At 34.2% G+C, this 22,104-nt stretch overlaps 1 protein-coding gene across 1 annotated transcript in view; it reads left to right on the forward strand.

Moving 5' to 3' along the window:
* The first annotated feature begins 8,473 nt into the window (after positions 1–8,473).
* The window catches only part of LOC129225675 (17-beta-hydroxysteroid dehydrogenase type 6-like), a 34,085-nt gene continuing 20,454 nt past the window's right edge, over positions 8,474–22,104 (forward strand). The window contains exon 1 of the mRNA XM_054860149.1: positions 8,474–8,756. Coding sequence (XP_054716124.1) covers positions 8,474–8,756 — 283 coding nt within the window. The remainder of the gene's footprint in view (positions 8,757–22,104) is intronic.

A 22,104-nucleotide genomic window follows, 5' to 3' on the forward strand; every position in this document is an offset into this window, starting at 1 on the left:
CTTGATATCATGATAGAATTCAAAGCCATGATACTGGATAAAAAGTTTACATTAGTTTAAGGAAAACTTGAGGAATTCATTTTTAATCTCCTTTCAAGAACTAAATTGTAAAACTAAAGAACTACAAGATCAGGTACCTGTTGAAGAGATGACAAATGAAGTTGATATAAGCCAGTGCACTATAAAAACAGTGATACATCCAAAATCATAAAATAACTAAATTCCTTACCAACCGGATCAACGAAACAAAACTATTAGTTCCTCTATAATAATCTAACTGTTGTTATGAAAAAGACACCTCAAGAGGCTCTTGCAATCTTTGCAGACAGACGTTCCTAGAAGGCAGTGGGAAAAAATTAAAATGATAAAAAAAAATTAATTTGAATTCTGAAATTTTGAATTCAAATTATGTTTTTCGCAATCACGAACTGAGACAGGACCCTACTCATTGTATTTATTGTTTCTAGAAACGGCTCCTGTCCCCCCCCCCCCCCAAGTCTGCCTCTCCTCCTAGGCGGTTACTTGTGCATAGTTGTGTGTGTGCGTAGACCTGTGTATATGCACGCAGGTGTGTGTGAGTGTATGTGTGTGAAGTCGTGTGTGTGTATGTGTGTGAAGTCGTGTGTGTGTGTGTATGTGTGTGAAGTCGTGTGTGTGTGTGTATGTGTGTGTGAACGTGCGTGTACGTAGGACATGGACGCCTCCGACCAGGAGAAGCGGATAGCTCAAAACCGGAGCAGCCGCGCCGCGCCACGCCTCCAGCAGAGGACGGTGGGCGGTGGTGCTGCAAAGGCTTCTGGTCCAAGTTGAAAAAGGCACGGACACCAAAAACGGTCAAATGAGAACAATAAGCAATCGTGATTGCTCAACAAAAGCAATTATCCCTAGGTGTTCCATTGCAGAAAGTGTTTAGAAGGAATGTTACCCAGGTGAGGACCCAGTACGAGTTACAGATACCATCTCTGAAATTCAACTTCACGTACTGCTTGACCACGATGGGTTACGACTGTATAAATATAATAGTACGGGGGGGGGGGGAGAAACGTCTTCCGAGGGAAAAAACCAAAATATGCTGCTGATATAAAAGTAGGGTTATGATGAACACCAGCACACACAGTATAAATAAAAATTCTAAAACATTACGGAAAACGATGCAAATATTACACAAAGCTCACATTACTAGTTGTAATTATTGATGGTGAAGGAAACAAAATAACAAAATATTATTCCTTCTTCTGTTAGATTTTGTTGACCTATACGGATAAGGTTATCATTCTATGCCTAAAAGTATATATAAATTTTTATGCCAGGGGCTGAAGTTTACCTCGCAAGCAATCCAACCAATTGCTTAGTTTTCAGAGAAGGCAGCTGTAACCCGAAATGAGCGCATCACCGAGTACATTTTTCAAGGTAATTTTCACGAGTGGATTGTAACAGATGCAGACTAAACAAACACTTAGGAAATTCTAACCCCTACTAAAGAAGTGGTAGTAGACCTAGGTAGCTCTAAAGAACAAAGTCATTTTCCATAAGAGGAATAAATATGGTAATCGCAAGACGCAGACACGCTGTAATAAATACTAGATGAGCAACCGTTTAATTGCAGTAAAAAAAAAAAGTAAAGTAAATATAAGTAAAATAAGAGGGAAAAAAAGATAATTTTCTAAGAAATATCTTTTTTCCTTTAAAGAAACACCTTATTTTGATCGAGTAGCAAGTTTCAAAGCATTATATGACAAAAAATCGCATCAAATAATTTTGTCCGGTTTTTTGATACAAATACTCATATGTGCGTTGCTTGAATCCTATTAGGACGAAACTTTCGATTTAATGTGAAAAAATTGAGGTCCTTTCAAGTTCGTTTCAATGGTATTTCACTGTACCTTATTCTGAGTTTCATATTGTTTTATTATGAAATTGTTTTATTGTAAAAAAAAAAAAAACCTCTAGTGAATTCCTTGTTTTATGAAAACCAACTGAAAGAACAATCAATAAATAAAGTACATCTTTCCCCTAAATAAAATTAATCCAATAGAAAAAAAGCAATGGAAATCGAAAAAATGGTTTTTATGTTTGAACAGTCACAATTTCGCGAATTAACTTTTAACGAAATAAAAAAATTAAATCGTACACACATGAAATCATCAAGAACATGAGAATTACCCACGTTCTCTTCTTGGCACAAACACATTACGAAAAGTGAAAATTTTGATTTTTGACCTTGATTAATTGATTCGGCCGTGTCATATTATATTAGCATAATTCTGGTTGCTTTTTTCCGTTTAAAGAATGATTTATATCTCAGATGCACCTAACAATAGCTGCGGTTCTTTTTACCTCATATGTATGGAAAATGCTTTGTTCTTTTAAATGCAAAATAAGAAAGACAAAAGAGACCTCAACCCTTCATTTTTTAGGATACAAATAACGGCAAAGAAAAAAGGAGTAAAATCACATGAAACACACCTTATGCTTTAGACATGTTATTAAACGATTCTAACGTATGTGAATGAACTATGAACTGAGATAGCGATAAATTATGAATCACTTTTGTCAATCTCAGTGATTGACAATTTCTGCACCTGATTTCCTTGAAATGTGAGTTGCTATTTTCCTTACGTGTCATTATTTTATTCATACTCCTACTCGATCTTTGTTCGAATGTTAAACAATCAATTTTTCACTTGAATACAGATTATAGTGCAACGAAATGAATCCTAAAAAGCAGATAGTACGATTGTTGTGGTTAAGAAATACAGGGTATCCGAGAAATCTTTGACACATTTCAAAAATTCAGTTAAAAAAAATAAACGAGATAAAAGTAAAATTGAATTACATTCATTACCTCATATAGTAAAGTTTTTTTAAACGTATCAATACACCTCGATGTGGATCCTTTTCGTCTCGCACGAAGAATATCCAATCTATAATCAATTTCTGACCATGTTCGTTGTAGCATTGATTCTGTAACTTGTGAGATTGCAGCTGTAATGCGATGTTTAAGATCTGAAATGTTGTACACTTTGGTGGAATGAACGGTATCTTTGACGAATCCCCAAAGAAAGAAAGCGGATGGGGCCATCTCGTCCGATCCACCTGTTTGGGAATTCTCGATTTAAAAATTCCGGCACCCAATTTTGCATTGCAATTTTGCGGCCATTTTTGCATTAAAAAAAAACTTTACTATATGAGGAAAAAATGTAATTTAGTTTTACTTTCTATCCCGTTTATTTATTTATTTATTTATTTTTTTAACCGAAGTTTTGAAATGTGTCAAAGACTTCTCGGACACCTTGTATATCCAGTTTACTCATTTACCCATTGATTTAGTCATAAAAATAACTTATTTTCGAGCATTTAAACTGCTATCTGAAAACAAAACTACATTCAAGAAAAATTCTTTCAATGAAATCGTTCAATCATCTCAAACAATGGTTTACGGGGTCAAGCAACGTTTTTAAATCCAAGAGCAAATTATTCGCATTAGCATACGATGCGAGATTTTGAATACTTAAATTAAACATGTTTTCGTATCTTACTCGCCACTGCTCAGTGTACCAAATATCTAAGGCTGTGTATTAGGTTGGATTAAGTTGGAATCTTGATTTGGAATGCCCACCAAAAGTTGCGTATTTGTAAGTACAATTTAATATTTTTAAAATCTCGAGTTACGGTGTTCGTCTCTCTTTCTCGTCTCGGCTGCTCCCAAACGGCTCGACCAATTTTTAGGAATTTTTTAATATGTATTTGGTAGATATGAGAATAGGCCGTAAAGTATATTTCATATCGCTAGGTGTAACTTGAGTGTCCCAATCCCGAAATTTTTTGGCTACCAAATGTCAAAATGACGCAACGCGACGTTCCGGCAAAACATCGGAAAACTCATTGATTAAAAATTTTTATTTGTTGCCATCTTCTATTTGTTGACAAATGAAATTTAATCAAAGCTTTTACAATGATTTTCAATTTCACCCTTTGATTATTTTTCGGGGATGTTTCAAAAATTGGGAAATTTGCGATTAAAAAATAAAAGGAGGTAGGAGGGTGAAAATTTGCGGTTATAGGTATTTTTTTATGCGAAATAAAAAAAAGAAGATTCGTGCGAAATTAACCAAAAATTGACTTTTTAAATTTTTTTTTTCTTTTTTGTACATGGGAATGTTTTATTTATTGTCCAGTTATTTATTTTTATTTCTCTCTCTCTCTCTTTTTTTTTTTTTTTTTTGCATGAATGTTCACAATGCAATTTCTAGTTGGAAATGTAATTGTATTTTATTACATTAACAGTTCAGAAACCACCACAACTGCATTTCGTGCTCCATTCTGCCCTTCCCATCAACGTTATTTACAAATTTACAATACTTTTATACTTGCAATTACTGTGTGATTTTAAACAGGTTTTTACTTTTGGGTCAAGGTTTGTAGTTCGACTTAAAACTCAGTTTTGGTATAGATCGTAGCGAGAATAAAATTTGCATATAAATCCATATCTTGCTTCTTCCTTAAATACCAATCTACCGACTCGCTGAAAAGTTCTGTTACCATCTTAACATAGGCAGAGTGAGAAAGAGGAACATTTCATAAAATATTGGTACATTTTAAACTGTTTTTGAAGAATCAACTGTTATTGACTTGACAAGAACTCGATCTGAAGATATCGAAGTTTTAAAAACTGACTTAAAAATTGAGCAGACGCATTTGATAGATATCGTCAATGGGGGACATTTCGATAATTGGGAATCTGGCGCGGCTGTCTCATTTTTGGAGTAAATAATTTTATTTTGGTAACTCTGCTGATTTATAGTAACCCTATGTGAACACATGTTTCTATTCTCTTTGTTTAGATTTGTAACGAAAAATACCTATCGCGCAGGCACTGGAGCCAAAAATTGGCGCCAATGAAGAAAAATCGCCAGATTCCCAATTATCGAAATCTTATCTTCCCAATTATTATCTTCCCCGTCAATATAATACAGAAAATAAAATGTGACCGTGATCTCGCTGTCGAAAATCCGAGACCTTTCAGTCATTAGCGTTCGTTAACCTGTGCTAATGAAGTTAAAGAGCTGCATATTTTTCAAGCTGAACTACTAATGAGACGAAGATAGTCGAAAGTTATAGCTTCAGAAATTAACTCGACGTTAAATCCCGGTTATCACAAATTTGCCATTTCAACTGCGCTTGCGCGCGGACTTAGCTGATTTCAAAACTCTTGCTCAAACTAATTTAAAACATTTTAAATTTGTTAATAAATATGAGATAACAACAGATAAAAATTAGAAATTACAAAGCTTTCTTTGATTTAGTTTTTACGCCTCGGTAAAGATTGAGTTTTGAGTCTTAATTATTAATGGATTCGGAGTCTGATTTTTCTATCAAACAAAAGCCCTTTTCAGAGCCAAATTTTTAACGTTAGAAGAGCGTACTCGAATTGCAGCATCACTTCTAATACAAAGCCGAACCCTCAACCTAAATACAAATGTAGAAAACTGAGCTGTTTACGAATAACGTAAAATATCCGCAAAAGACGGATATCTGTACTCATATTCCAATCATTTTTGAAGTACATATCGTGTTTTACGTTTACGTTAAATAAATATTTCCAAACCAATAAATATTGAAGTGTCACTTTTCTCTTTTCTTTATAAAGATTATCAGTTATTCATATCCGTAGTTTCATATAATGTATCCCGAAATCGCTGTGCAAATATTCTAATTGCATTCATTAATTTGTTGGGACTCCAGCTCAGCCGAAATATAAACAAGCAACACGAAATCTCAAAACAGAAAGTCCAAAAAGCTAAGTCCGTGCGCAAGCGCAGTTGAAATGGAAAATTTGTGATAACCGGGATTTAACGTTCTAATCAGAAATTATGCTTCATTAACGTTTGAGAAAAAAGAAAAGGACATGCTTCCGTGAAACATGGAACGAGACACTTAAGGAAAGTTATACAATCTGTAATTGAATTGTCTGATAATATCCTAAATTTCTGCTTGGAAAATTGTATATTTTAGAAATATCCTTATTTTTCATATCATCATAAAAGGGGAGAAAAGTGAGCATGTCGATCAGCCTATTAACTGTTATAGATCGAAGTTTCAGGATAAAATATTGCTGGAAGAAATTCTCTAATAATTAAAGATGTGTTCCCTGTTTTTCAATCTTTTATCTTGTATGCTTTTCTGTGATTCAACTCGTTTATATTTTGACTGCTGTCCACATGACACTTGCCACTCTCAGAGACCACCCGCACCTACCAATTGCTCGGTTTATTGGTTTTAAATGCTCAGAAAAATCTGAGAAAGTGGGTCTCTGAGGAACTTTATTTAAATGCATAAAACATTACGTAATTGTCTGTTACACTTTTGATTTGCTCTTGACAAAAATTTTGGTAATTTAACATCAGTATATGAAATAAAGTAGACAAAACCAATGCATAAAAGCTTTACAATGACACAATAAAACATCAACGAAGCTAGAGAGTTGTTGCTTTACAAAAGATAACGTGCTAAAGTGCAGAAAAAAAACTAAATTTAATTAATGATTAATTACTAAATTTAATGACCAATAGCATGTTCTCAAAATTGGCAAAGAAGACATTCCTTTGAATCACCAGATCCACGAGATTTAGGATATTATCATACAAATGAAGATTAGATTGTGTAAATATGTGTACAGGTCCATGTTTTATGGAAGTTTTCTATGCCTTTTTTTTTTTTAATTTTTATACTTATTTTCTCTAACCATACTCAGCAAAGTTAATCATAGCTGATTTTTCAATAACAGTTGAAAATTTACCAAAATTTGTTAAATGCTTCTCTTTCACCCTCTGGCTGTTGCGAGTGTTATAAAACTGGTTAGTGAGTTGGTAGATTCTGGTAGTAAGGGAAGAGGCAAGATATGGACTTCTATGCATAATTTGATATTCGCGATCATCAATGCCAAAACTGGGTTCAACTTCAAACTTCGATTCAAAGGCAGAACTCTGTTTAAAATTTTATAGCAACTGCGAATACAAATGTATTGTAAATATGTAAATAACGTGGCTGGGTGGATGGGAAGGGCAGAATAGAACACAAATGCAGCCGTGATGCGTTCTGTTCTGAGATGTTAATGTAATAAAATATTAATTACATCTCCAACTAATTCCAAGACTTCGGTACAGTCCTTTCAGAACGACCTAAACCGTTCCCAAAGAATTTTAGAGTGTAGCTTTTACTTAAGGAACTGGCACACAGAATTTCAATCCAAAGAATTCCTGCCTACTGCAGAATTGTGAGAAATAAAAAAGCTGATACATTGACTAAGAAAGGAATTTTGGGAGAACAACGCATGGATCGTCCACTTTCTTCCATACAACTAGATCATTTGTTTACCTGACGCTCAGAAAAATTCTCAAAAAGCATATAATGCAACGTGCGCTTAATAAGAGATGGAGGACACTGGTTGAAAGCAAAACTGCTCCCAGTTATCCTAGGAAGTCTTTAATGGCTCTGTAGTGAGGTCTCACCAGAATGTTCTTTGTGTGACTCTAAACAACCAATGACTTTTGAGCATTTATAAAATCAATTACGTTATCTCAATGTGAGGACATTGTCAAAAAATATTGCAGAGCTCGTGAACTAATGGCTTAAGCTTCAATCTTAGGCATATTCATATAAATAATAGCCGATGATCGAGTAACCCGCGTGTTTCAACACTGAAACTCGCGACACGGCATGATAATTTGATAATATGTTTTGGAAATGTTTAACATGCAGGGAAAGGCTTTATTGTGAAAAGGCTGAACTCAATCCAGTAACTTAACTGTTTTACTGGTAAGACTGTCATTTCAGGGGAATGAAGAAATCAAAAAAGTGGTTGAAAATTAACGCTATCCACTGGAGTTTAGGGTTAATCCACTGAAGTTAGGGTTAAAATTTAAAATATCACCGAACAGGCGATTGCTTTGTTCAAATGTAGAAGAGTAGAAGCAATTTTCGAACGTCATACCTTGACGGGCGACTTTCTAGTTTGTAAAAAAAAATTAAAACATTTCCTACTAAAAACTGCACTGTGCACATTTATTTCAAAAGAATGATAACTGGACAGTCTACAAAAAAAAAAAAAAAAAAAAAAAAAAAAATGCACAAAAAAAAAAAAAAAAAAAAAAAAAAATCAATTTTTGGTAAATTTCGAGAAACTAGAAATTTGGAGGGAAGCGGTCCAACAGCTGATTTCAACGTAAACCGGTTCCGTTGGGGAAAGACAGTCCTTTTTATAAGGGTCACTCCATTGTCTAAATAAACATGCACAAAGCATCAGTGAAATTAAGAGGAAATCGTTTTCATACTTTCCTCATCAGGAGACATTCAAGTGCTTAGCAGGCCACAACATCCCCCCGTCTGGGAAGTTGACCTTGTTGGACTTAGAAAAGATTCATATCGAAAAGTGCTCATGACTTTCACTTTCCTCACAAGATCTAATCGCTGAATGAATTCTCGTGCGGTGAAGAAGCAAAGTGAACAGTATTTGCCAAACAATACGGCAGCAGATATGGAGCGTCAGAATATTGTGATGTTTATTCATTTATTTTGTTTAGCAGCGATTCTTAAATTGTTGCATTATTTGCTTCCAGAGTGTATAGTTTCGTATTATCTGTGTGCTGCCAACTGGCTGCTGTTTTTAAATTTAGCTGTATTTTCATTTGAATTTCTAAAACAATGGTACTTTGTAGAAACAGTACCCACAACAAACAAAGCTGTACTTATTACAGGTAAGGTATCATTTTCACAATTCTTTATAAATTAACGTCCCGATATTTTAATGCAAAATTCAATCTATGCATGTAAAAATGGATGCGTGCGTGTGTGTGTGTGTGTGTGTGTTCCTTATACAAATCCACAGTTTAAGTCGGATTGTGAAATTTGGCACAGAGGTCTTTTGATGCTCAGGAATTCATATAAGGTGAGTTGGGGGAAGTGCAGCCCTTAAATTGTACAGTTCGACTTTATTAAGGTCTAGACATTACAAGACTTGATACAAATTTTTTAATTTATATTTCGTATTTTGCCTGTTTTAGTGTGTTTCCCAAGACATGAGCCTGTTAAAATCATTGCAGGTAAAAAAAAAATGAAAAAAAAAAAATTAAAACTATTGTGCTCTAGGGCCGCACTTTCTCAATAAAAGTGGGGCAAGAGCATCACCTATCTGATTTTTTTTTTAACCGTTTGAGAAAATAAGGGGCAAGTGCAATCAATAGAGTCTTTTTCCCTAATTAAAAACGATTTTTTAATTTTTATTTTCACCTATTCATTGGGAAGTAATTACATTTTTCCTAATAAAACCGGTCAATGTAAAATGAAGAACGTTCAAGGACAATGGATTATTAAACAAAATTATGAAGTTTTATTTTAAATTAAATAAGGAACATGAAAGATAACTTTTATTATGCTAATAAGCTTAGAAAAACAAAAACAAAACTTGCATATCAAGGAATAATCTTTAAAACTTGAATATCAACGAACTTATAAAATGTTAACTTAATAATACAAAAGGTAACTATACAACTGACAAAAGGTAACATGTCTTTGGGAACTTGAACATATTTTTTGTATAAGTACATTTAGTATAGTAATTAACAATTTAATTTATATTATATTCTGAAAACGTTACTTGGAATATCAAATTTCCTCTACGATCTGAAGAGGGATTTGGAAGGATTGATACAATGTTGTCGTCTTGGATCTCGCTAACGTCAGTGCCTCAGAGTGTCGGCAATCATCTGTTCTATTGCAACAGATATTGCAGGTGGCCGGCCCATCGTTTTAGACTTCACTCCACGCCGACTTTTCTGATGATCCTGTAATGTTGCCCGCGATATTTTGAAAAGCCGGCTCGCACCTTTACAGGTTAAGGTACTTGAACGTATCACTTCTAAAGCAGCAGAAAGTTCCTCCCGACGGCAGGAGCCAGCTTTTGACGTTATTCTTTTGTTGTTCCGCACCATTTTTACTAAAAATATAAAAAAAAATTGGAGCAATAGAGACTAGTGACACTTATTGTTAGTTAGACAATGATGCAGGATTTAAAAGTTAATTACATTGCTTCATTAAATCGTTGCAAGCAAATTATATCTGTCATAAAAGAACATTGCCAGATTAATGGGAAAGTGCAGTCCCAAAAAATGCGAGGCTGCACTTGCCCCTTTTTTTCGGGCCGCACTTTCCAGTCGTATAATTTTCTGGGGCAAGTGCAGCCTTAAAATTAATTAATTTTAAAGTAAAAAATAATGAATCTCAGCTTTAAAAATACGAAAAGTAGACATGAAATAGTTGTAATTACGTTTTGGAAGCACGAAAAAGTGAGAACAACAATAGAAGAAACGATGATTTCTCGAATCATAACAACATGACACTGTAGTGGGGAATGAAAAAAGTTAGGAAACGAGGGAGGGAATAGAGTTACCATTCAAGTAGCGCGATCTAACGCACGCAGTGCAAAGTAATAACGTTTACCAAGCTACCCAGATGGCAGCAGCCTTGCAGATATTCCCGGTGTCTGATTATTAACCTAAGCCGCACTTGCCCCAAGACCGCACTTACCCCAACTGACCTTAGAGGTTTTTCGTCAGAAAATCCATCGGCTATTAATAACAATGACTGAACTTTTGGAATCCTCATATATATGATAGCAAAAATGATCGAGTAACGCTCTTGACAACAATGAAACTTGCGCCACGGTATTGATAATATGTTGTGGTAATGTTTAACATGCATGGAAAGGCTTTATTATAACAAGGCTGAACTTGATCCGGAAACTAAACTGTTTTACTGGTAAGACTGCGTCATTTCAAAGGAATGAAGAAACGAAAAAGTGGGCAACAATGAATACTATCTACTGGAATTAAAGGTTAATCCCATTGAGAAGGAATACTAATGGAGGGAGCCACAGCAAATGTCTCAGTGAAATAAGCTTGGGATCCAATGTTTCCCAGGTCAGGTGACTTGTTTGGCTGGGTAGTTGTCGCGTTTTGGCAATCAATCGCTCTTTTGGCATTAAATAGTTTTCAGACGACGGATCGGGGCTTATTATGAAGTCGGCGCTACAAATCAGAGCAACTTGGCTCCAACTACTTTACCGCATAATAATAAATAAATAAATAACGAATACAAATACCAGGCCCAAACTCCCTCTCCCCACTTCTTTCCGGATTTTAAAATATAATGTAACTGCATTTTTCATGTATTTTGATGTTTATTCCCTGAAATGACGGGCATGTACAAATAGTTTAAAGTGTTCTGTTATTGACTGAAAATTAATGGATTCATATGTATTGTAATCAATGTTTTGAAAAGATTTCATACGCAGGCATTCTAGTATTTAAATTGAAGCATAAAAATAGCAAATCTTGATTCTTTCGCATATCCTGTTCACAGGAGCTTGGCGAGAAGATACTCGCCAACAAAGCAAATGTACAAAAAATGCTTAAGAGCCGTTAAAGTAATTACTAGTTAAGTAAAAAGTGTTTTTATGGAACTAAAATGTTATTCGCACGCAAGATATACAATGTTTTATAACTTTTATAGGTAAAATAAGTACAGAAATTTAAAAATTATAGGCAGCTGTGGAATATGTACTCGTTGAATGCATATAAATGTTATTTTTTCTTTATTTAGAAGTAAAAAAAACATTTGTACAAGCCAGGGAAAAGTTACTGGGCCTCCTGGTGTGGCTTTTTCCTCACAGTTTACAATGCTAGAATACTGCACTATTACTATAAATCTAATTTTTCCCTTCCACAGTTAAAGGTTGTTATCATGCATGGCTTCAGCCAATGAAAATTTTTCCGCGGTTACGGTCAACTCGAAATTGCTCCCCATGTAACATGGTACTGTTGCCGTATCGGGATAGTAGGGTTTGCTATCTCTCCATCTATTCCTTCTCAATGGTTAATCCTCTGGAGTTAGGATTAAAATTTCAAGTATCAAAATATCGCCAAACAGGCAATTGCTTCGTTCAAATGTAGAAGCAATTTTCACCCGCCATATCTTGACGGGCGAGATTTGCTAGTAAAAAAATAAAATCCAAAAGAGGTTAAAATTTAAAATTTGAGACAAAAAATTGCTCTTTTCCTGAGGTTTACGCAAAATTTTGCACTTTCTTTTTCCTTTTATTTCACCTGATTGTTGAACATGCGTCACTTGATACTTTTGTTTTCGAGGTAGATCGCGTAACGTCGGGCAACACAGCTCGTCCCCAATAAAAACAATTTCTGGAACGAATGGAACAAATCATGATTGTAAGATCAATGTAAATATTTGTTTTGTGATTATGTTTTCTTAATTTTGAGAGTATAACATTAAATACTTAGGTTTGAAAATTATCTTTTTATATATGTATACGAGCAATATTATCCGACGTTACCCGTCACGATAATATGCTGAGGCTATAATAATAAAGCAGATATCAGCTCCACACCTGTTTTGCCACTGAATGAGAGAAATATCACCCTTATCCATGTTCCGCTTTCAAATGAGAAATGCAGTAATATTAACGATACCTCTAAACTCGTATTTTTAAAAAATCCATGGTTTATACCTTAAGCACTCTCCTTTGCTGATCTGTCAGTGCACAACTAATATGAATATTGATGTATTAGTTACAGAGCTGTGGAGAACGATTTCTTTACTAATAACTAGAGGACCCGACTGACGTTGTTCTGTTCAAACTTTGTAAATTGAATAGTTCAAAAATTTCAACAAACTATCAAGTGTTTGAATCGTTTTGTTGAAACAAATAAGTAAAAAAAATGTTTTAAGCAGCTATGGTGTCAGAATGCGTATATTTATTACAACTTGATTTATCTAATGACCACTGAGCAGTTGTTTTATTAAATATTTTTTCTCCCGTACTTGATGGTTTGTTCCTTCAGCCATACTCAAAGGATAAAAAGCGTCCTCAGGCATTGAGTGTAAAAATCTAACTAATCATCTAGAACAAACGGGAAATCCCGCTGCAACATCCCCCATATGAAAAAGAATAAAACATTCGAAAGGATATCGTTTAGAAAAATGATAAAGGTAGATACAGTTCTCTGAATAAGCGAAAATCACTCATCCCTCCCCCCTCCCCCGATGTAAAATAAACACATTATTCAACTAAAATGAATAAAAACTCTTTAAAAACGAAAAACAATTGTTTGCAATTTGAAATATTTAGCCAAATAAACAAAAAATTCAATAAATTGCATTAATAGTAGCTTTAAAATGTAAACAAATGATCACGTAAATCTATTGTTTATAGCCAAAGTCGCCAAGCCACCTCGTTACCGTAATCCAGCCGACCACTGAGCGAAGCCAACTCCGACCGATTAGCCGTCCGATCCTTTGAACGAAAATTTTTTAAACTTCATATATTGCCTAATTTGTTCTTTCCACCAAAGATAAAGATCTTCCACTGCACTGATTTTTTGCCTACAGAACTACCCTGTTGTAATTTATCTGGAGGGAAAATAAAATTTATTTCATCTTTAAATTCCATCATCTTATCCTTTAATAATGTTAGTAAGTTATATAATCCTTACAGTATTCTTGACATAGGTGCTAAAACTCAGATGGATTTGAGCCGAGAAAAAAATGTTGCTAGATACGGTACTTTCTTATCATTTGGTTAGGAAAACCTAAAGCGGCGATCTGGTCACATGGTTCAACTACGACGACAGAACACACGTTTTGCATGAACCTTCCAGTACTTTAGTTTGAGATACATTACGGGCCCTTCAAGAAATGAAGGCTTCACTCTCTCACTCTACGTTTTATCTATTCTCTATTGACATATCACAGTAGGAAATTTCATTACAAATTGCAGAGTTGACTTTCTTATTGTCCTTTGGCAACGAGTTAAATATTTATTTCAGTTCTCGCTCAACAATAGGTTAAAATAAATATTAATCATTTGGGAGAAATAACCATCCAATGTTTAAATTTATTAATTAACTAACAAAAACGTTTCCGATTCGATTTATCGCGCTTCGAAACCATGCTTGCCACAACTTAATTACACGCAAAAAATTTGATCAAAATCGGTCCAGCCGTTTAAAAGCCTTATGATGACAAACGTCCGCACAGAAGATTTTTATATATTAAGATAAAGCTGAAAGTCTCTCCGTCCGGAGGATTCTGGATGTCTGGATCTCTGACGCGCATAGCGCCTTGACCGTTCGGCCAATTTTCATGAAATTTTGCACAAAGTTAGTTTGTAGCATGGGGGTGCTCACCTCGAAGCGATTTTTCGAAAATTCGATGCGGTTCTTTTTCTGTTCCAATTTTAAGAACAAAAATATCATAAGATGGATGAGTAAATTACGAAATTATCATAACATAGGAACCGTAACATGGGCACAAGCCAATTGGCGAGAAAATTCACCATACATTATTCGGAAATATACAGGCGAACTAAAAGACCTTTTAATTTTTCTATTACGGGCAAAGCCATGCGGGTACCCACTAGTACATAATGAACGCACACAAGTATCGAGGATAAGTTGTTGCATTTAGATTGCCAAACTGCGAGTTCAAGTTCTGTCTTAAACGTGGCTGAACACATGGACTGATACAAAACAGTATGCATGCAATCGGGATTTATTGAGCAATCAAAATTTCTTATTGCTTTCAATTCACCCAGTGCCTGACGTTTATCTCAAATCGCTAAAATCTATATCATTAATAGGGTCATTAGGATGGTTCAAAAAAACTTTTTTCAGCTAGAGTCTAGGACACCCAGTGGCGTAGATACAGTGTTTGCCTCCCGGGGTGGTTCCTCAATTTGCCGCCTTTGCGTTGTGAAATAGCTAATGCATTAAATTGTCAAGGATGTTTCAATTAAAACTAGAAATTTACTTAAAGAAAAAAATTACGTAGTTAATTTCTACATGCTTTCAAAAGAAAAAAGAAAGGGAGGGGCACAAGCTTGGGATAAAATTGCTAAATTTACGTAGAAAATCGCTCTTTTAGGCAATTTTTCGGGAAGTGAAGAAAAGGGCGGGTTGGGTTTGCTGGATTTTTTTCAAAACTAAAGTCTCTTTTAGTGTTTTTTTGTTGACGTTAGGGGATAGGTGGGAGCTGCAAGGAAATGTTCCGAAATCAAAGTTTTAAAATTCAGCTTAAGCAACTTTGTGGAGAGGTTAAGAAAATCGGGAATGGTCGGGTACTCAATTTAAAAATTTTCAGCTCTGAAATATGCAATGTTAGGCTATCTTTGGCAACGCAATTACATGTGTATTGTAACGCAGTTGTAGGAAGTAAGGGAGAAAGGGGGCACTGAGAGGTTTCTTCCTGAATTTTTTTTTAATTGACATCAATTTTAAAGGTATCTTTGGCGATTTACTGGAATGGGGAAGGTTCGGTTTCTTTCTTTAAAAATTTCCCAGCACCAAAGTCTCAAAAATTGAAATTCTAGGCTATCTTTGATGATGTTAATGGGTTCCCTAACACCTAATGGCACCAAAATTGTTGTGAAGAAAGGTGGTTCTCCAATGGAAAATTTGCGTAATTGACGGCTTTAGATTTTGTTTGGCATAAACAATGTTAGGAGCAAAAGGAGGCAGAGGGAGGTTTCCCTCCGAAAATCTTTCTTAAAGCTGAAGTTCATTTTAGGCTATATTTGAAAAAGAAGGACTAGCGACTAGCGAGATCTCTCTCCAAAAGTTTCCAAAACGCAGTTTTAATCTTTGGGGACGTTAGATAAGGAAAGAGGAGTGATTAAGGTATCTCTCTCGGAAAAATTCCGAAACTGAAGTCCTAAAAATGTGCATTAAGCTAGCTTTGAGCACAGTAAAGGATATAGTCAAGGTTTAACTGCTGTTTTCAGAAATTGATATTGAAGTATCGAAGTTTTAAAAACGTAATTTTAGGCTATATATTGATTCTTTAGGAGAGAGGGTAGGAGTTTTCTCAGGGAAAGTTTTCAATTAAGACCTAAATATGTACTTTTTGGATGCGCTTGCTACATTAGAGGAAAAGACAGTGTTCGGGGGTCCTACCCAGAAATTTTTAAACATTGAGTTCTAAAACCGTATTTCTAAGCTACCTTTGGTGATATCTGGAAAAGAGCTGAAAGATGCGAAAGCTCCTCCTCCTAAAAACATTTTGAAGCTATCTTTCACGCTGTTAGACTACAGAGTGGAGGTGGGAGTGGTTTCCAACCGGAATTATTTGAAAGTGAATAAGCTAAAAAACAATTTTAGACTGTGTTTGGCCAAGTTGAGTGACCAAACTGAATGTTCAAAAATGTAATTCGCTTACCTTCTATAAGGAATAGTCTAACATGTGATCCAAAGTTGTTGGATAGATTTTCCACCCTCAAAAGCGAGAAAACAGAAATTTCTTTTACTTCTTTTGAAATAGCGAACTCTTTTAATGAATGAGAAATCAAAGTAAACTCTTCAACATATAAAGCCACGCCTGTGATGAGCAATAAATTGCTTCGTATACCCTTTTCCACCTCTCCCTTCCTTTCTTACTCTTGTCGCTATTTTCCTGAAGTAAAAAAAAAAAGGTTTTCGTTTCACAAGGAGGATTTTAAGAAACTATTAAAATCCAGAAATCCAGTGTAAACTCTTTCTTATAACGAAAATTGGAAAATTTCATTGTTTTCTGCCTCATTTCATTAACTTCGACAGTGTAAAAAAAAAAAAAAAAAAACATTTAGCCCCATGACTGTGAACTGCCACCCCCTCAGAAAAAAACAAGTAATTGTACTGATATGCTATCAAGAAAGACTTATGAAAGTTTTTGAAAGAAAGCAGAAAGTTTTGTATAAAAGTATTTTTTTTTTTTAATCTGGCAGTGACACAAAAGTCTTACAATTCGTAGCTTTTATTTTTGCCAGAAGAAACAGCTTAAAACCGTAATTTATTTACTTTAAAAATACGTTTATTTTTTCCACATCAAAAGGGTTAATTTTAAGCCCTTTTAAAAGTGCCTCCCGGGGCGGACCGCCCCCTCCGCCCCACTCTAGCTACGCCACTGAGAACACCTCCTATTTAAAAAAAATTGCGATGGGTGAAAAAGGCCCCCAAGAAGCCTTTAAAAGTGTATTACAAGTATTTATAAGTAACAGAGAAGACGAGAACTATAAAAACAGTTGGTCAAACAATCCCTACGGAAGTTCTGTGACCATTGATGAATGATGTGTATCGGAAATTCGATTTTGTTCACTTCTTCCAGGATATACTATTCAAAAGCTAAAGCTATGAGCAGTGAGCATGAGAAAAGATCTCACCAAGATATCTTTACAATGGGACGCAGATATCAGGGTCATTGGGCTGAGTTAATGCTCACCAAATGCTGTTGAACTATTACAAGATATGGTTTTCCTTTGAAGTACAAAAAGCAATCGAAAATGTAGCATTTCCAGCAATGAGTCAAAAGCACCCACTACTTTTCAAAAAATAAGCGTTGTTTAATAAAACAGGACCTATTTAATAACGTTTATTGCACAGGATTTTTTTTTTCTTTTTTAACATTACCTTTAAATCAAAAGCGGTTGCTGTGCATCTTTCTCCAGTGGGCTTTTATGCATCTTGAAAACAAGAGCTAATAAAAAAAGTCCACTACCATATTCGTTTTTCTCGACTCAAAATTAGTAGAAATTGACTATTCAAAACCAGGATGAAGACAAAAAGTTTTGTTGAATAGTATAATTAGTTTTTCAGTTTCTAAACTATTATTTCTTGATTTTCGGTAGAGTAACTTTGGGGGTTTCTTCTTCAGATTTGGCTGATTGATGCAATAACACTATAAAAGTATGAATGGGGTAGATAAAAATGGCGATACTGTGGGTAAAATTTCACACCAAATGGACCTTACTAGTAGAGATTAGATTTATCGTAATAAATCATGAACATTTTACTCACTCGTTTAAAAAGGAAATTATGTAAGAAGTGGCAATTTACGCAAAAAAAAAAGTTTTTAATGCTCTGCGTTTGAATACAATTAGAATTTTGAGACCGTTATACAAATGTGCATTTAGAAGAAAAAGCATTTTAAGTTTTGTAAAACAGAAGTTTCTTACACATATTTAAAACTTCATGTGTAAAGTAGTGTTCTAACCGAAGAGTACAATCTTTACTAAAGATATCACTGTCAGGGCATTTCTTGCATTATAGAATTTAATAAAGTAAAAGAAAAATCAAAGAGAAAGAAAGAAACTATCAATCTATATCAAATTCTTCTTTTTTTTTTCGAACTTAAAGTTGTATTTGAAAGTCAAGGTATTATTCAGAGAACCAATATTTTTATTCGTTATGTCGGAACTCTGTGTAGAAAAGTGAAAGTTTTGGAACCAAAAAATGCATTCTTTTGATTGTTTATTTAGCTTTCATGAGTCCCTAATACTCATGTGCATCACGATCTAAAAAAAAACCTTATCCATTTTCAACTTAAAACTAAAATAGCGAACTTTGTCTTCAAAAAAATATCATTTTACAGTTCTTTTTTATGATTGAAATGTCTTATTAAGCACACAGAAAAGATGAAAAAGATAAATTTAAGCTCTACCAATAATTTTAAAACACAAAATATTGTAAAAATACATTCTAATACTCGAAATAATAATTATGGTCATAAGGAAGCAATGACAGAAAATTGGAAGTTCATTGTTGAAGTTCTTATATAACAATGGCTTTTTTTTAACTACCAAAAAGTTACCTTTTAGATCACATTGTTCGTTTCCTTTATAATAACAATAAAATATTGTTTTTCTTAGATGCTAATCAGCTCTTGTCTCTTTCATGACTCTTAATTTTCTCGCATTTTCTCTTCGCAATTTCCGATATACATCCAAGCGAGTTTCAACGACTTTTGTTCCTCCATTTTGGAACACTAAATAATACAGTGGACACCGTTTAATTGAATCAGTGGTGAACTGAATCAGCCGTTTTAATGAATCGAACCGTCAAAAACAGAACAAAATCCAGCTTTTTAAAAAAGCCGCTTCTTTGAATCGGCCGCTTTATGGAATCAAAACTGTTTAGAACAAACTGATTTAAAAAACGACCGCCACTATATCACGAACAAATGGGAAATTCACCAACTAATTAGTCTATTCAACTTTAAAAACTATGAAGTATGTGACTAACTGTAGTAACAAATTCAAAGCTCCTTTTTAAACTTAAAATTATCTACTCACATTTTACAACTCTTTCAAACAATTTTCAAAATTAGAAAGGAAATGAGTCATTTATTTTCATCGTTTCGCTTGACAGGATCTTAATACGCGAATATAAAATTAATTTCCTTATATGAATTCTCAATAAACGGATTTATAGTGCTCAGAACTTTTACACGTTTTACCTCATTTCGTTAACGTCATATTCTGTAAAACCGTCAAGGAAGTTTAAAGGGAAAAATAAACGTGTAACAACACTTTTAATGACATTTTGGGATGCATTTGTTTGTAAATTATTTCTAATATTTAGTTGTAAAAATATGCATCAAAATTTCAAGTAGTTCATTTGCACAATTACTAATACTATGAATATTTATTAGCGCTTTGAAATTTTATTTGCGGTCTACAGTTTGACTTTGACTACGTCAACTTCAAGCTCGCCTTTTTCTACTAATGACTTGAGTCGAGTTGTGTGATGTATAAAATTCATTTTTGTATTAAACTGTAATCTTAACTATGACAATATGGGACTCATTTCACCAAATATCAAAGAATTGCAATTTGTATGACACACAAATGTCTGTAGAGAATTTCAATACCGTTTCAGAAAAAAACTCGAAACAACAAAACTGGACATCCTAATAAGCTTAAATTGACTGACAAAAAAAAAAATATTTTGTTTCATTTTTGGATAACTATCCCATTTTAGTTAGCCACTTTAATTTGCTTTTAAGACCTGAAAAGGGTCGCTTGCTAGATGAATTCAGCAAAGTTATCTCCGAAACTCATTAATCGTCACTAATTTTATTTTACCCGTATGAAAGTGATTATCATGTAAGAATGTTTGACCTAAAATTTTCTTTCTTTTTTTTAATAGTCAGAAAAAACTTTTCCGATGTTATTCCATTTTTATTAAAACAGTAACTCATTTATTTTTTTGTTACAAACATTTTGACTAGCCAGAAAGTCACTTTTTTGGCGTGTCTCCATTCGCTACTCAAATGTACTTAAACTATTTAAAATTTTGTATCAACATTCCACAAATTCAATTTGTAGTGCTAAATTATGCATACATAAATGCGTAAAAAAAATTCTATAAGGCAGTTTAATTATTTTAATAATCAAGGTACATCATTTTAAAGTTTGTCCCCAGGTTTTCATGTTATTCTCACGGTCCAGGAACAAGTTCAATTGTTATAGATTAAACGAGATGACAAATGTGCATCATATGACTTCCTTTTACGCCAATTTAATGACAACAGTGCCTTGCAGTAAGCAAAGAAACACTTTAAATATTTTTACCCCGAATTTGTTGCGAACTGAAGCAAAAAAAGTTTTGTACAGATTAATTTTCCCAATATTGGACATTTTAATGTGATTCAATGGTTAACTCTCTAAATATCACCAATAGTGGCCAAAATGACACCAGATTTTAAAGGAAAACGCCAAATTTGTTGACCAAAAGCTTGGTGATATATCGCCAAGTGTTTGCCAAATTATAACACCACTTGAGTTTGCATTGAAATTAAAATTGATTTCCCCCCAAAAAAGGGGCAAAAAACCCCCTTTGTAGCATCCGAATGCAACCAAAAAGGGAGGTGCACAACTAGATCCTACTAGGAGTCTACGTACAAAATTTCAACTTTCAATGACACACCGTTTTAAAGATATGCGAGATTCATACGCACATACATACATACGTACATATAGACGTCACGAGAAAACTCGTTGTAATTAATTCGGGGCACGTCAAAGTGGATATTTCGGGTTCTATACGTTCTTAGGCATATATGCACGTGTGGTCGAATTGAAAAAAAAAACTCAATATTCATTCGGAAGTGAGCAAAATAGAAATTAAGGACGATTTTTGGGTGAAACTTGTTTTGCGCGAATACAATACTTCTTTTACTTCGTAAAAGGAAGTAATAAAAGAATTTTTTTTTCTGCTGTACTACAACACTTTATTATCGCCACTTTGTTGGATTCCTTGAGTACTTTGTTAGTATGATTTGTCTGCTAATCGTATTAAAATTTTGAAGTTCCAAAATGGGTATGTAACATTTTTTCTGTCATTCTCTTGGACAACATTTTTGTTTTAAATAAAAGAAACAATTTAATTCTTCTCATAGTGTGCCAATTGAACTAAGAAGTTAGAATAAAAGAATAAGATTATTTGCCTCGATTATATTACTGAGCCTACGTAACAGGCAAGTTATAACGAAAATATCATTCGGCTGGTGCTAAATGTCATTCTCTAGACGCTAAATTTCATTCTCCTGGCGTAAAAAATAATAATAATAAATAAAGAAAGAAAGAAAATAAAGAAAAAATTAATTTGAACTTTGCCATCTTGAATTCAAATTATGTTTTTCTCAATCACGAGTGTGTGTGTATATGTAGGCGTGTGTGTTTGTGTCAAGGTATGAGTGTGTGGGTATGTGTGTGTTTTATGCGTGTGTGTTTGTGTCTGTATGCAGGCATGAGTGTGTGTATGTAAGTGTGTGTATGTATGTGTGTGTATGTATGTGTGGATGTTTGTGTCTGTATGTAGGCATGAGTTTGTGTGTATGTGTGTCTGCGTATTTGTGTCTGTGTGCAGGCATGTGTGTGTGTGAGTAGTGTGTATTTGTGTCTGTGTGCAGGTATGAGTGTGTGTGTAGGTGTGTGTATGTATGTTGGATATGGACGCAACCTGGAGACTGTTTTCTCTAGGAGCAGCATCGGAAGGCCGGCCGACAGTGGTGCTGCAGAGGGAGGTGGTGGGAAAATAAAATCATATCAACATCGAAACAGTCAAATGAGAACAGTAAGCAATCGTGATTGCTCAAAAAAAAGGTCAGGCTCCAAGCATTATTTATAACACACTAGTAATACATCCAGTAGAATAGGATTCACCATTGCATTAGTTAGAAAATAAGATTATGATGAAAATAAAAGCTGAATTTGGCAAATGA

This window comes from Uloborus diversus, chromosome 7, assembly GCF_026930045.1.
Source record: "Uloborus diversus isolate 005 chromosome 7, Udiv.v.3.1, whole genome shotgun sequence".
In the NCBI taxonomy this organism is placed as follows: Eukaryota; Metazoa; Arthropoda; class Arachnida; order Araneae; family Uloboridae; genus Uloborus; species Uloborus diversus.